Genomic DNA, 16271 nt, shown 5'->3' on the forward strand with positions numbered 1-16271 from the left:
GTTGAACTTTGGGGGGACCAGTGTTGTACTGTTATCTGAGATTTAAAATATATAGATACTATACTGCTGCTTTATTTTTGTAAAGTCAGCCTGCCTGTAAACAAATAGCTTGTGATTCTTGATAACCAGTGAACACCTGAGGTCTGAAAAAAAAGAAGTCAATTTTTTCCAAATTAGAATACAGGTAAAGATGAAAAGGTAATCACAAATGATGTATGCCGCCATGTAACACAGAAACTGATACAGTGATTTCCTGTTTCTCACTATCCAAATGCATAATCAGAGAATCAGAGGATGGCTGGGTTGAAAGAGACTGTACAGTTCCTCTAATCCCAGCCTCCCTGCTGTAGGCAGGGGCAATTTCCACTGGACCAGGTTTCTCAGAGCCCCATCCAATCTGACCTTGAACACTTCCATAATGATGTCTGTGTTTCATAAACATATTTTCTATTATTATGGTGGACTTGGATGTGATGATCACTAGACAGTGTATCATGAAGTGTAACAATAACATTTCACATCAAAATAGTTTTTTAAATTGTTATTTTAATTGGAACTTTTACATAGTATAAATGTACTACAGATTTAAGATATTGTACTTATTATCTATTAAATTACACTGCACAGCTAAATAAGGAAAAAATTTGCATTGCTCTATGTTTAAACAAAGCACATTACTTACCAAAGAGTTAATCAACATAACAAGACAATTGTTCTGAAGTTCAGTAGGTAAATTGGCAAAGCTTTTCTCTGAAAAACATCTTGCAAAATGTTTTCCTACCCATCTGTTGAAAAGAGAGCCATTCTTAGGTAAGGAAGATGAAAATGTTCACTTGCTAGTATAAGTGATACCTCTAAAGTATTGTGAAGAAAAACTGCTTAAAATGTAAACGTTTCATATGTCAAAATATACCCTATCTTGCAAAATAAAATCATTTCAACAGAAATAAATGAAAGATAAATTAAAAACAATTTTATTTTACTTACTTCATGCAAGCAGTATATAGGTTTTCCACTCCCAATGAATAAGCAATAGCCATGCATTCTAATACAGGTTGCTGTTTGCCAGGAACAGGCTAGAGTTGTTAGAAAATTATCACAATTATTATACATTTTGAATTACAGGAACCATACAAAAGCACAAAATATTCAAAGATTCAGAAGTAATGTCAGCTGCCATGGTATTTAAGTTTGTTTGCCTTTATGCAGTCATCTATTTCCATATGTCAGTAAAGTAGGATTCAGCCTCATGAGCCTAATGCATGAAAGTGCTCAGCTCTAAGCAGGTGTTTGTTTTTAAACTAATTTTAATTGAACAGGCATTTTTTTCTAAATATATGCCCATGAAACAAGATATGCAAATATATAGCATTTCCACATGCCCACCAAGAAGAGTTACATTTAAAATAGCACATATTAAACTATACTCAGTGTCATTTAATACACTGAATTAATCATGTGGAATACTGCTTTTAATCCACTGGGGTTTCCAAGTGTCTCTAACAAGGTGGATGATATCACAGGCCTTTTTCCCATCATCTATCCCAGATTCACACCTGAGAACAGGGACTGTTGACTTCAGCCAACATCTTGATCACATAGTTCTTACATATCTTGTCACAAGAATTTAGTGTTAAGTCATAGATTTAAAATTCTCAGGTTCTGTAGCATGAGAGGTGATGTACCTTTTGGAAGAAATTGCAGTAATCTCTTTTCAAAATGTAGATAGCTACTTCTTTTAGTCCATCCAGCCCATACATATCTGCAATGCCCAACATGCGACTAAAGAGAAAGCAGTAGTGACAGAAATAAAAAATACAATCCTTGTGATATATGCATCTTCCTTACAGGAGAATTTACATGCTAACTTCACCTCTTGGTTCAGTCAAAACTTACTGCAGAAAGAGACTGATAACCAAGTGTGACACTTGCCAAAGAATAATCTTCAAAGCAGAAACATATATTGACCTAATAATAATCTCCCAGCCATCAAGTGCAGCCTGTATAAAACAAGCCTCCATCACAGCTGAGAAACTGTTTAGAAGACTCTCAGTTTCTCCATTTGAAGGATAGCAAATTAAAAAAAAAAATTTGTGCCAGCAGAATTCTGGAATTTAATACATTTTTTTCCATAGCTTACATAAAATATTACTGATGACATTCTTAAAAAGCAGAGTGAGCAAACTGTTAATTATTTTATATAATAATCAATACCATAATTTTATTTTCTATATAAATTCATTAGCTAAGCACTGATATTGGGACATACTATAAACTATTCCCTATTTTTACAAAACTGTAGCATTTTAGTGTTTAATAATAGAGTTCATCACCTCATATGTAAATGATTTCAGAGAATGATTCACAAATTTCAGAATTTACTTCATTAATACAGGATTTTGTATAAAACTGTGATTAAAAACTATCCCAGAAGAAAATGTCAACATTTACATTGGTTCCTATATATCATCCTTTATGGATCTAAGACTAACTACTTAGCCTTCTCATCACCTCAAGTGATTATTCAAAAATAAATTTAAAATATTAGCTATTATATAATATCACAGATTGTATATACTAACACACAATATATCACATATATTATTTTGAAAACTAAAAGGAAGGTACAGGCAAATTGAGAATTATTTTGGTATAAAACATCATCCTGCTTTTCACTCTCAGAGTATTCCAAAACCTGTTGCCACATCTTTTCCAGTAGCTGTTAAATAAATAAAATTTCTTCAATAGCTTTATTTTTGGAGTTTTCCTTTTAACTGAGAAAATATAGAACAAACAAACAAGCACAAACTAAAATTTAAAAAAAGTAAAATTTGACATATACCCCACATCAACTTCATCTGGAAAGTCCAAAATAGCTCCATATATAAAATGCAGGACGACATTCATTTCTGCATGGCTTATGCTGCAAAAAAGAATTTAAAAATACAAATAAAGACATGCCTATAATATATATTAAAATATATAAAATGCATCACATTTCTTAGCCAAAGAACTTGGTCAAAAAGCTGGTACACTATCCAGCTGCTTTGTGAATTGAAGGCAAATGATCTGATAAAATTAAAGTAGTAAGATTTTGCAATGCAAAAGTATCTAAATGGACTACTACTACTCAATGGACTTGCTGAAACTTTCTAACACTTTAGATCTTTAAAGATAAGTAATAAGCAGACTAATACTAATAACTATATTATTTACACTGATAAAATGGAAAAATTATTTTTTCATCATGGCCAAGCTCTTCACTAGCAACAACTCAATTATTAAGTAACTATATTTTAAAATCGTTTCCTTGTAATTACTCAAAGTCTTTATTTTATATTTGGTTTTGCAACACTAAAAAGGCATTTAGTAGCTAAACTCAGAACATTTAGAAAGTCTTTATTCAGATTAAGAAAGCTGGCAGTCCTGCCCAGCAGTGCTTGCATCCTTTCACAGTCCCAGCATCCTAATGCAGAAAGGCACAGGATGCCTCAATGACAGACATGACCTGAAAAACATTTTCTTCTACTTGTGCACACACATTCTTGTGTGCAATCTTCAGGACCCACAAATGCTGTGTGCATTAGTGTAAGTGGAATATTCATGCAGAGCTAAGACCCTTTAAAACATTAGACATGTATAAGTAATTGACATTGATGACTAAAAGCAAAAGGGAAAAAAAGGCAGCATTGCAACATGCCAAGAAGCAAAATCAGCACAGCTGTCTCCCTGTATAGCAGTGTACACACAACAGCCATAAAGTCAGTGAGGAGGAGTTTCCCCACAGTCTTGACAGCTGTTACCTTAAGCAGAATTTTCATTATTTCAGAGTAAGCCATATGTACTTCATTTATAAGGGTTGTAGAAGACAGCACAGAATCCTGCACTAAGCAGAAAAATGAACTGGAAAAGGTAAAATTACGCATATGACTCATAACAACAGAAATTATGAGACACTGGTATGAGAATAGTCCCATACAAGGATTCAGTACTTCTCAGGAAAATGCCTCTACTGAAAAATAAGGATGAAAATTTCTTAACCACATAGAAATCAATTACCTGAATAATCAGCCTCTAAAACACCATTAAAATGAAGGAATAAATCAAATTGCAAGTATTTTTTTAATAAGGATTTGGAAGTTATAACTAAATCAACAGATAACCTTTCTGATTTTGCAGCTGCATTATTACACTGACAGGAAATTAAAATGTACATTTAAGAAAGTATCACTTGGTTAAGACATTTTACATTAACACAAAGCAGTTACATTTTGCAGCACTGTAAGGTACACAGTTCTTTCTGAAGAAAACTGAGTCAGCCAACATCATGTCTGAGAAAAAAAACTAACATGTACATGGATCAGTACTCCTTTGCTTTTAAAGGAAATTGAATGTATTTCAGTAGAGTTTTCTGATACTGAAAAGAATTGACAGTCCACAGCTTATCTATGAAGTCTGAAGTATTCATCCTACAGTGACAGCTCCATTATTCTCACACAAAAAGGCACAGTGAGCAAGCCCACTAGATAAAATTGCTTTAGTATATGCTGCTGAAATATCATAATTAAACACTATTTAGGAAATGTTATTTATCTTTACATTGTAAATATACTTATTGTACAAATAAGTATGAAAATTACATTGCCGAGACACTCACATGACATGTACAACAAGAAGGGAAAGAAAAGAATTCTCGAGTAGATTGTGAATATTAAAACATACTCTATACGAAAGGATTAGTATCTTGCTTCTGATATAAAAGACTTTTTGGAATCATCTGACAATATTAACAAATACACTACTCACAGAGTTTCATCCTGAAGTCAAAATAGCACTCAGGAAATGTACCAGGCTGGAGAAGAGTGTCAAGGCACATTAATCTTCCATGCTCAGTACACAAAACAGTCATTACATATTTGCAGTAAATGTAAATTGCCTACCTTTGCTCCCACACGACTTGCAGAGACAACACTTACCCTTGAAGAGTGATGTGCTCTTGAGAGCTTTCAGCCCAACTTCCACTCAGCATAGCAGCAAAGTAACTAGATCTGGCACATAAAATGGCCCTGAGAGAGAAAAAGTAAACATTATTTCACTACATACAAATATTCATGATGAGACTCTTTAATAACATTGACTTAAATCTTTGCCCTTTGTGCATTAAGGTGTCAGCTGTGTACTGCATGCCTTTTCTCCCAGTATGTATGGAATTTCAAAATATGCTACAGAAAAAAACCAAACAGTACTCTATAAATTTTTCAGTTAAAGATTCTTTTTAGTATGACTTTGAGATTCTCACAGAGGAAATCTATTACCATAAGCATCTTCCTTTTATATAAAATTTCACATTTATTTCTTCTATTTATTTACCAAATAATAGTAAATAACAGAGTTATTAAATAAAGTAAATAAAGGGTTTATATAGCCCCATTATAAAGAATTATATCCTGAACATCTTAAATTCTTCTTATATTACAAAATGTGTATTTATTAAAATGCTAAGTATGTAATGTCTTGTATTCAGAATTTTCTACCTACCAAAAGTCAAACAAAACTTGATATTAGCATATGCTGTGACAATATAATGTGTTTTTACAACAAGAGCTATCAGTTACTTCTGTTTACACTTACTGCCCTTCTATATTGAAAAGGCATAAATGGCCATAACAGAGCTAATTCAATTTGCTACTACTTCCATAAAAGAGAATTAAGAGACCCCAAAGCTGCAGTTTGTGTATCTCAGTATGTCTACCAGTATCAGTCTTCAAAATATCAGGTAGGAAGACCTTTGCAACAGGACTCTTAAGGTGGAAGTACAGTGGCAGAGAGGAAGCCAGTGGATGAAAGCTGCTTTGTGGTTTCAGTTATCCAGATCCACATCAGTTACTTTATCTGGCTTACTACAGCCACACATAGTATTCTCATACATAGAATTTTTTTATGACACTTGTTAAGCTTCCTATTATTTATAAAACTAGCTTATGTATTTCCAGTGTTAGAAAAGCAAAAGGTTATACTAGGCATGAGAATCCTTTCTGTTACATGTATTTGTTGTCTTTCAAAATGTTTCTGAGCACTCTCATTTTGTGTAGGAAGAAGCATGAAAATACTATTTATGGTCTCTTTTCTAGTCATTTTATATTCTGTATTCTCTCATCTCTCCTCCCTCCTCCTGCTTCAGAAGTCTCAATACTTTAAAATTAGAAACTCCTGTGAGTCATCCAGCAAAAATAGTAACAATGAAGCTTTTACTGAATGTTTCATATCTCAGTTAAATATGTCCACATATAAATGGGTGGTATTACAGCCTAACTTGAAGTGTATGAAATTCTGGGCACACACACAATGTCCTTTTTGTAAGATAAAGAAACACAACACCATAGAGATATGGAATACACTTATCTCCAGTTTTTTATTCAGTTCCAAATAAATTTTAGTAATGAACAGTAATCAATTAACTTCAAGGGTATAGTTAGAGTGGATTTTTTAAACGCTCATTTTAAATAAGACAAGTACTCAGCAGAATATGGACAAGTATACAGTACCTAAATTTAAATTTTATCAGCATATATTTATAAAATATACGTAGATACCAAATTATTTTGAAATAACTTTATCTGTGCTTCCCTACAGTGATAGCTAGTGCCAGTTTTATAACCAACAAATCCAACTTGCTTTATGCAGAGCTCTGTAGGAATGCAACTCTAGGAGGCCATAAACCAGCAACACTAAAGTCTATTGGAAGTTCATAGGACTTCATGAGAAAGTAAGGAATACTGACACAAAGTCTAGGGGGGCCTAATTGGTCTCCTGTTCAAGTACTTAAAAAAACCAAAACAACTTCACAGAAAGTAGATTATTCTGGTGCTTTCACTAGATATTGGAAGTTCCATTGCCCTTCTTAGCTCCTACTGTTCACATGACACAGTGCTAAAACAAGCTCAAGTCCTCTGCCTGTTTCAGAACATCCTTGTTTTCTCTATGATTTACTGCTATATTTTTTGATGCTAGTTAAACTAGATACATAGCTTCAGGCAGTAAGTGGCCTAAATTAAAGAAGGTCTGCTGATAGAAGCTCTTTGTTGTACTATTTTTTCTGCATTAAAGCATTTGTTTCTCAAACTTATGTATCTGAAAACATACAATGTATACCAGAAGAAACAAACATCCTTTACTACACTTGATTCTAAAAATGCAGCATATATCCAAATACCCACACAACTATGACATCTCTTCTATAAAGATATTGTCATTAATAAACTTGCCCTCCCACCCCAGTTTTGTGTTGAGAAAGTACAAAAGTATTGGAGGATTTTTACAGTCCCTCTCAATTACTTCATGTACTCAAAGGGAACAAATTACAGGCTGTCTAGTTTGCTATCTCAAATGCAAACAGACTTATATCAAAGCTACAGGGAATGGTACTGACACTTTAATTTGCTTTCCCAAGCCACAGGAGTACGATAAGCCAAAGTTCTTAAACGGTCTTGGACTTTTGGTCTAGGAAAGGCTCCTGACAATCTTTACATCTGCATAACTGAAGTAATGAAAGTAAAACCAGATTTTGTATGCATAGATTTTGAAGAGTTAAAACAAAATGTAGTACTCCAGAAATTTTCTGCCTATATAGAAATTTTATTCAGCATTAATAAATAATTTATTAGTAGATTTTTCATTTTCCTTACAGAGCACAGATTATTTTTATTATTTTGTAATTTTATATATATATAAAGTTAGGAAAAAAATCTACAAATATTTCCATGAGTATGTACTCAATATATGAGCTTAAAGTGGCAATCTTAGAAGTGCTAAAAGTGTAGTTGTTTACAAAATAGTTGCTGTTGATGATAAATCATATTAATTAGTATCAAAGTACAGCCACTCCATACCGTAAGACCTAAAAGCTGTAATGGCTCACAGATAGGGAACAGCACCAGCAATAATGTCCTATAGATACAAAGTAACAGCAGCATTTTATACCAGATGGTTATTGATTGAGAAAATGTTTACTGTAAATATTTATGTACCTGTGAGCTTGAAAATCTTTGTCTTCTACGCAAATATTAATATCTGGACAACAGCACTTCTTGTAGAGCCTTAATAAATCTTCCCCTAACACAGATGCAGTTTCTACTTTGGAATTACCTGCATATAGGGAGAAAAAGCTGTTTTCACTTTGTCAGGTGTACAAGAAACTACTGACAGTGCACAGAAAAAATATTTGAAAAGAATCTGACAATTAATTTTTTTATTATTGCATATTCAAGCTAGGATTTTCCTTGAAAAGTTTTCCAAACATTACTTTTTACTTCTTATTTTGATCAGAAACTTGACAAATGCTCCTTATTTGATATGTACAGAAGAAGTGCTACAGTTACTCTTTCATAAGATTATGCACCCAGTTCATTTTTTTCTGCAGAGGTCAGGAACCTCTGCACTGAAGAGGAGCAGCCCCTGAGGAAGTTTGGGGTCAGGCCTCCACCTGAACTGATCTGCTGCTTGAGCCTGTGTCACTGACAGAGCTGTAGCAGCCTGCACCTCTGGGGAAGATGCAGTTAAACATTTCCTTGGATTATTTCATTCAGAGCTCAAGTATGGAAGATTCTGAAAGGTTCCAGAACCCTTACAGAACAACAGTGGAACCAGTGCAATTTGCTAGGAAAGGAAAACAAAGGAGATACTCTGCTGTGTGAAGTCCCACATGGTGAGGAGTGGAGCTTGTTGTATTCCAGGGAAAAGATAGGACATGGTGATCACCATGCCTGAAGCCTGGCAATTCCAATTTAGAACACCTGGGAATTGTGCCTGCCGAACTTCTGCAGCAATTCATTTGTTCAAAGGGTGAGGTAATGAGGTAGACCATAGAAAAGAATATGTTACATCTGTGCTGTAACAATAGTTTTAATTTTGTCTGCATTTTTACAACTGTGGAAGTATTTGAACAATTATTTAAAAGACAGAGAAAAAAGTGCATTTCCAAACTTACCTGCAGCGGCTTTGTTGCTTTCTGCATCAATAACTGCTTCTGGAATTTCTTCCTCAATACCAGACGAAGAAACAACTTCTTTCTGCACAGCTCCACTTTGAGTATTCTGATCAACTGGTGTTCTTTTGCTTTGTCCAAGACAATTTATATTTTTTTGAGTGTTCTGAAGAATCGTAGTGCTGCTTTCGTGTATTTTGCTCATAAACAGCTCCTCAATTTCTTTAAGATTTGTATCAGATGAATATAGAATCCTAAAAGATGACACTAATCTTTACTCCCGTAATTTTTCAATTGGAGAAAAATAAAAAATTGCATTTTTTTCATCTAACAAAATTAATGACCAGAAAACAAAGAGTTAGACTCTCTGGTGCTTAAAAAACCCAACTTTTAAAAAAGTTCTCTCTGAAAAACTTATTTCTGCAAATGCTTGAAAAGCATAAAGATGCACCACAAAATATCAAAACTTTTTAACATCAAGGTTACAGTAAAAAAATAATAAAAATTGTATAGAGATATACATGAATTGGAGAAATACATTTTAATTTCAAAGGAAGCACTTAAAGCACAAAAATTTGCAGTTAAGATTACCCAAGAATTTTCACTTTGCCCATCTAGTAATTCCAGCTTCCCACTTTCCCATCTGTTTCAGGAGCTTATTTTTGGCTCAGGATCTGGAAAGGCTAACAAAGCCTGCAGTCTGTGACTGCAAAGATCTCACAATTATAGAAACAGACTGCACTCCAGCACAGACAACATGTCTTATCCTTGGTTTCATACCATCTAGATGAAGTTAAACTTTAACAGAAGAGCTACAGTTCCTTTGGATGTAGCAGAAATACTCAGAGATCTGCTTTAGTCAATCACTCTATGGCAAAGAGGCTTTTCTGTTAATACTCAGAGAACAGTAATTTGAGTGTGTTATTTGAACACTACTCTGACAGGGCAGAAAAAGCATACAAATAAATCATCATCCTTCTTAACTCCTATATTTAAAGGATTGAGATAGGATTTTTTTTTCCTGTGTGATACAGGTCCTCACTTGAAGGAGACAAGAGGAAACAAGAATGTAGGGAATTAGAATGTTAATATTTTATTAAATTTTGAAAGCAAGTGCCAGGAGAGGATCTGTCAGGAGCAATAAGATTTCACATAGAAAGTAAGATTGGTGGACCCTTTTTACATGTGATTTGAAGGTTGTTGTGGATGTATGTGATTTCAGAACTCCTAACCTGTTAACTGACCATGAATTCTTTTCATATTTAAAGTGTCTTTCAAACTAGCATAATCACAGCATGAAGGAAAGACAAGTAATAACATGCCATATTACCAAGAACAGGAACAAAAGTTGCATGGAGCAGGTATCAGGGAGACTTTGCAATTCTTTAGAAAATTCAAGACCACAACTTCCACACATTTTTTCCCCATTCACTGTGCTTCATGTTATGTAACATCTGTTTTATATCTCTAAGGCAGTAGTAATCAAGAATAGAAATTCAGAGTAGAAACCCAGTTAAGCCAGAGATTTTAAAATTTCACAGAAGTATCCTGAAGTTTTGTCTTCAAGCTTTTTGTCCACGTTAGACCTTCCAAGAACTGTCACTTGAAGTCAAATAAACAATGCCAGTACTAAAAAACAAACAAACAAACAAAAAAAACCAACCTGCAATAATTTGCACTTCATCCCTGCATCTTCACCAGATGTAAGCTAATACCACAATTACACAAGTTCACTGGTCACATTCTGAATGTAAAAAACTGCAGGAAGTCCCCAAGGCTAAATTTGCACTGGAACTTTTCTTATTCACCTTTCTGTTGCTACAGAGCTTTTGCATATTTAACATGTAGACAGTACAAATTGACTTTGAGGGAGAAAGAAAATTAGCAGCAGCAGATAGAGTGTTTTGGCATAAATTAATTATTTTAATATTCTTACTTACTTTCTGCAGTAACTGAAAAATGTCCACAGGGAATCTCTTAAACTAGGCAATGAGGGAACAATCTCCTGGGAATGCTCAGGGTATTTTCAGAGAATCTACACAAGAAACCTCAGGAATGCAATAATTTTGTTATCACTAGGCTTCAGTCAATAAAAACGGCATCAACTAGGAGCTCAGAAAATAAAACAAATAAAGTGGCATTTAAAAGCAGAGCTAAGTACCTGGTTTCTGGGTCTGAAAAACTTCTATTTTAAGTAAAAAGTCAAGAAACTTAGACTCTTTCAGTTAACATTTGAAATCCAGTCACATTCCTGGATTTATTACTTCCATAAATTCAGTAGGTTATCTTAATATTAGAGTTCTGCTTAAAACAGACTATAAACTTACTATGAAAGACTCATGGATGCATCCATTATTTGGCTTCACAGAGAACAAAATTATTTTGGCCCATCTTTTAGAAATTTCCTTTTATCTAAGTAAATCCTATTAAATGTTTCCAGAATGCAAGATTCTGCAGTTTTCTATAACCTGCTATAAAAAAAAAAATTGCTTGGCAGCACCCTGTATTTTACAGGCTCATTTCTAAAGCAAAGTTTTCTACACTGTTTCCTCTGGAGTACTGAATGGTGCCTTTCTGCATAAATAAAAGCTAGGGAAATCTGGCATCCTTGGACCTCACATGGTTTAGTGATAATGTAAAACCATCTCTTCAAAGCAGATGCTTTTAAGAATCAAGACCCTTTCTGCAGAACTGTGTTTGGAACAGTTTTTAAAAACTGTTCCAAACCTCATGAGCAGGCATCATCTCCTATACTCCCATATTTGTAGGGCAATGTTTGTTAATTTTGATTGTTTTGGGAGGGATGTCTCTTTTCAGCTGTAGTGCTAGTTCCCTTATGTCTTAATGCAGGGAAAGGAATAGTTGTTGTGCCAAAAAATCCACCTGCGAGTGCCACAAAAAGCTCTTTTTGCAGCTGATTTGTTTTCAAGTTCCATGAGTCAGTCATTTAGAGAAGATACTCCTTCCATGGTAGGCTGCACCACATCAATAGGCACGAGTGATAAAAGGATAAAAAAGGATAAAAGGGAAGGGACCATATCAAAATAGTCTGTATAAATCACAAAATTCCAAAGCCACGTGAGACAGGCTATTCCTCTGAAATAAAGTGGTCTGTAACCAAAACACACTAGGGGGAATACACAAGCATAGATATTAACGTAAGATTGCTGCAGAATAAATGTAAAAGAATTCAGTATACATACACATTGCTTAGGAGGAACTTTGTTTTCTCCAAAACACCTGTTATCCAGTGGGCACTGTGACAATCTAACAATCAGGAAAAATAAACTCATAGACAATTTATTTAAAGAAGTATTTCCCTTTTTCACTACTTTGCAATCCAGTGTTATGGAACTCTAAGTAGTAATTGTATTTCAAGAACAAATATCCACAAACATTCTATCTGGTGTAACTTGTTTATGAAAACCTCACATGCAAGACAATAGCATGCTGAAAATGCTTACATGCTCCAAGAACTAGGCTGGCTTCCAGTAAAACTAAAGCTCTAATTTAAGGCACTATTTTGCCTTTGGGTTTTTTTCCCCTGCACACAGAAAAGAATCTGATAGACGTGAGCAACACTGAATTTGCAAGAGGTGTGGCAGATGAAACGGGAACAATGCTATAGGGTATCTGTTGTATTCATAGCAGTTACTATAGCTGAAGGTTTTTTATACAAAGGAAACGTGCATACATAGACTACAGAAAGAAGTTACTGCCATCATGCTGTGTAGAGTTTACCTTCTAAAAGGTTTCTGCCTGCACTTAAGTGAGATGTAGCATCCTTGTCCTGCCTGATACTGAATTCAACAAGCGTAACACTGTCAAAAGCTTGGCTGGTCTACTTTGAATCCACTGCTGGTACTGCAAACTAACCCCTGTGGCAGTAAATGTCACAATGACAATCGTATTCCTTTGTATTTTGATTGCATTTATTGCTTTTTAGCTGGCTCACTGTCATTAGGTCCTTCTCTGTCCTTCCTTGTATTAGACTCCTCTAATAGAAATATTAAGAGACAATACCTAGATTTTTATTGCTAAAGCAATATTTTAGCAACTGCAAAAGAAAATAAAAAGCAGTTTGCTTCTCAGCAGGCAAGACAGTAATGATCTAATGATTTGTGACAGACAGCCATCCTTTAGGGATGCTAAGTTTCTCTTCTTGAGGCACACTGCAGAACCCTGCCTAGGAAGTCATCTCCAGCTATCAATGTACTTGCAATGTTGACATTTTTCTAGTTGTGTCCTGAAGAATGACGGAAGGCTATTGGAGGGCAGAGTCAATATTACATTAACTCCACCAGGCAAATTGCAGGTTTTATAGTGGCTGCAGTATGGATGCTGCACGTCTGAGGACCAGAAGTTTCTTCCTGGTGTCCTCAGATAGTTCAAGTGTACAGGGAGAAACAAAACACTGCTTAGTTGCTCCTCTACTTCATGCTAAGGCTATGCAGAAAGATCAGCATGAAGTTTAATATGCCCTATCTCCTGCTCAAAAGAGGAAGCAAGAGGAGCTGCATAGACTCCAGCATACAAGTGACACGTGGCCCACTTCATCTCTCCTGATGAAGAGAGACAGAGGCCCAAAGGAAGTGTGCCTCATTGAGATGCAGGCCAGATATAGCTCGTGAGAAAATAAAGTTCCCAAATCCCCATGGAAAGATAATTTTACTCAAGAAAATAAAAGCAAAGCTGAATACAAACAGGAAAAGGAATGAGACTTTTTTTTAGCTTTGATGAACTCTGCAATACTATTACTAGTATTCTACTTCTCCATATATATAGGAAGCCAGAACTTTTGTAGAAGACAATCACTCTCTCAGCAGCTCAGCTGCAGCTACAGTTCTCTGTTACAACTCATCATGGCAGTTTACATGCTCCAAGAATTAGGCTGGCTTCCAGTGAAACTAAAGGTCTAATTTAAAGGCACCATTTTGCACTTATTAAGACCTAATTGATTTGCATCTTAACAATAAGAAACCACTGAGATTCAACAGCCACTGATACTACTTGATCATCTGGACAATGGATTAGGATCTTTTCAACCAATCCTTTCTTTGGTTCAAATGAGTTCATTGTTGTCAAACTTCAGTGCACTCTGTAAGTAGGAATCTTCACAGAATGTGCTAGGTTAAAGGACTCAAAAGATGAAGTATCATACAGCACCAAAGACTAAGTTAAGAAAAAGCAATTATCTTGCAAAGCACACTTCAAACACAGTTTAGAACATATGGGGAGGTTCATTTGAAGATTCTAAATTCACTGTGAAAAGACACATGGTTAACAGTTAGTTGAGCTGATATTGACTTGAGTTTAAAGGTGCTTTCCAATACCATGCTTTCTGGAGAACATGCAGGACTCCAGACATCATTCCTTGCCTTATAGCAAATCCAGACAAAACTGAAAGCAAGTATCAGTGACATATTAAGTGCTTACCATTAGGAATAGAAATCTCTGCTATAACAGTATATAAATAATTATTCAGAATATTTATTTCAAAATTAATTAGATTTTTTAAAAAAATGCCATTATCATGCTTTTCCATTAAATTCTTCTGTAACACCACTTACACGAATGCGAAATATTTAATGATACCACAGTAACAATGGAATCAGGAAAGATACAAGACAAACCCCATGCTGTTTTGTTTCGAACTTGTTTTGTTAATGCTTCTACCAGGCTGTGGCAGTAACCCAACAAATTCCTGGTAATCAACCTGCTTCACTACCAGGACTTAATGTTTCAGATATTACTGAGTTCAGAAAGTTTTCTTTCATAATTAGGTTGTGTTTCAAGCACTAAACTTTAAAACTGCAACACTATCCTATTGCTGTTGACAACAATCTCAGGAGCCTGCTAGTACCTACACTTACTAGGCACATCCTGAATTCATATGAAATCTCAGAGTGATTTCTTTCTACCACTTTGCTCCTGGTGCATTCCTGTTAAGTGTTGATCAGCTCTAACACCAACTCTTTTTAAGGGAAAGTAGGTGGCACCACCACAGCTTTGTAAGAGAAAAGCAGTTCTTTGAAAAAAGGATTTGAGGAACTTACGAGAAGGAGGATTGCAAGGTCTGGTGGCAGCACCAGCCAACACCCCTCCTGTAACTCACCTAAGCTTTGGAGCAAGAGATGAGACATGTTGCATATGTGGCAATGGGAAAATAGCTGGCAGTGCAGAAACATGCTGGCCCTTGCACTAGTCCCTGGGGAGTAGCCAGCCCACACATCTCCCTCTGGGATCCCAGTTTGCATCAAAGCTATGCTGTGTTTGGCCTAGCCCATGGGTCACTAGGACTTGAGAGATGAGTTTCGAGCTTAATGCATTTTCATCCGACTTGCTGAAGTTCTCCTAGTTTCCTATATCCATAGCTTTTAAAAATATGAGCTGAGAGTGGGTTTTATTTGCTGTTTTCATCTGAGAATCTTGCTGAAAAGGGTTTTAGTAGGCACAAACAATCTCAAAGGATTTTTGCTCGTGTTTTCTCTTTTTCTATTACAAGTCCTTTACATCCCATAAAAAAAGCACATTAAGGTGGAGAGTACAGCCATGTGCTATCAACAGAAGACGAAGGCAGAGGAATGGAAAGAAGTTACAGAAAAGTACTCTGCAAACTCTGCAGGAAGGTTGCCTTGAATGGGAAAAGCTTTAAAACAGGTGCCGGCACCGGGAAAAAAGAAGTGGCAGGACACAAGAGAGGTGTTGCCGGGCCAGCCCATCAATGCCGCCGCGGCCGCGCACTCACCGCAGGAATTCCCGTAACTCCGCGGGCTCCATGCCGTCCAGCTGCAGCTTCCCCCCCCGCCAGACGTTCGCAGAGCAGCGGCGCCCGCGCCAGCAGCACCGCCCGGTGCGCCCGCACCTCCTGGTCGCCTGCTCGGACGATCACGTCGGAGCGGGTTCCCTCCAAGAGCAGCCTGCGGGACAGCACCGTTACCGCGTGGCCCCGCCCCGCCCGGCGCCGCCCCGGCCCGGCCGCCCCCCGCGCCCACCTGTGCAGGTCCTGCCGGAGCTGCTCGGCCAGCGCCTCCTTCAGCCGCTGCCGCTCCGCCGCCGCCGGGCCGGGGCCCTTCGGCGCCGCGCCGCCGCCGCAGCGCGCCATGTGCCGGCCGCCACTCCGCTCCAGGCACGGCGACAGACACCAGGGCGGGACTGCCAGTCGGTGCCTTGCCGGCGGGCCGCCACAGTCACGGATAGCACCGGGACGGCGCTCGGGGCACAGGCAGTAACCGATCCCGGAGCGGGAGCGCCGCGGGACTCGCGCTGTGCGGGACGCGGCGCCTTC

General features: G+C 36.8%; 1 protein-coding gene across 1 annotated transcript in view; it reads right to left on the reverse strand.

The window, feature by feature from the left end:
* Positions 1–16271, reverse strand: part of BTBD8 (BTB domain containing 8) — a 32965-nt gene extending 16694 nt beyond the window's left edge. The window contains 10 exon segments of the mRNA XM_079313817.1: positions 683–785; positions 988–1076; positions 1686–1782; positions 2843–2923; positions 4977–5066; positions 8028–8145; positions 8987–9237; positions 15732–15779; positions 15781–15903; positions 15979–16271. Of these exon segments, the coding sequence (XP_079169943.1) occupies positions 683–785; positions 988–1076; positions 1686–1782; positions 2843–2923; positions 4977–5066; positions 8028–8145; positions 8987–9237; positions 15732–15779; positions 15781–15903; positions 15979–16088 (1110 nt within the window). The 5' untranslated portion in view covers positions 16089–16271.

This window comes from Erithacus rubecula, assembly GCF_903797595.1.
Source record: "Erithacus rubecula genome assembly, chromosome: 10".
Lineage (NCBI taxonomy): Eukaryota > Metazoa > Chordata > Aves > Passeriformes > Muscicapidae > Erithacus > Erithacus rubecula.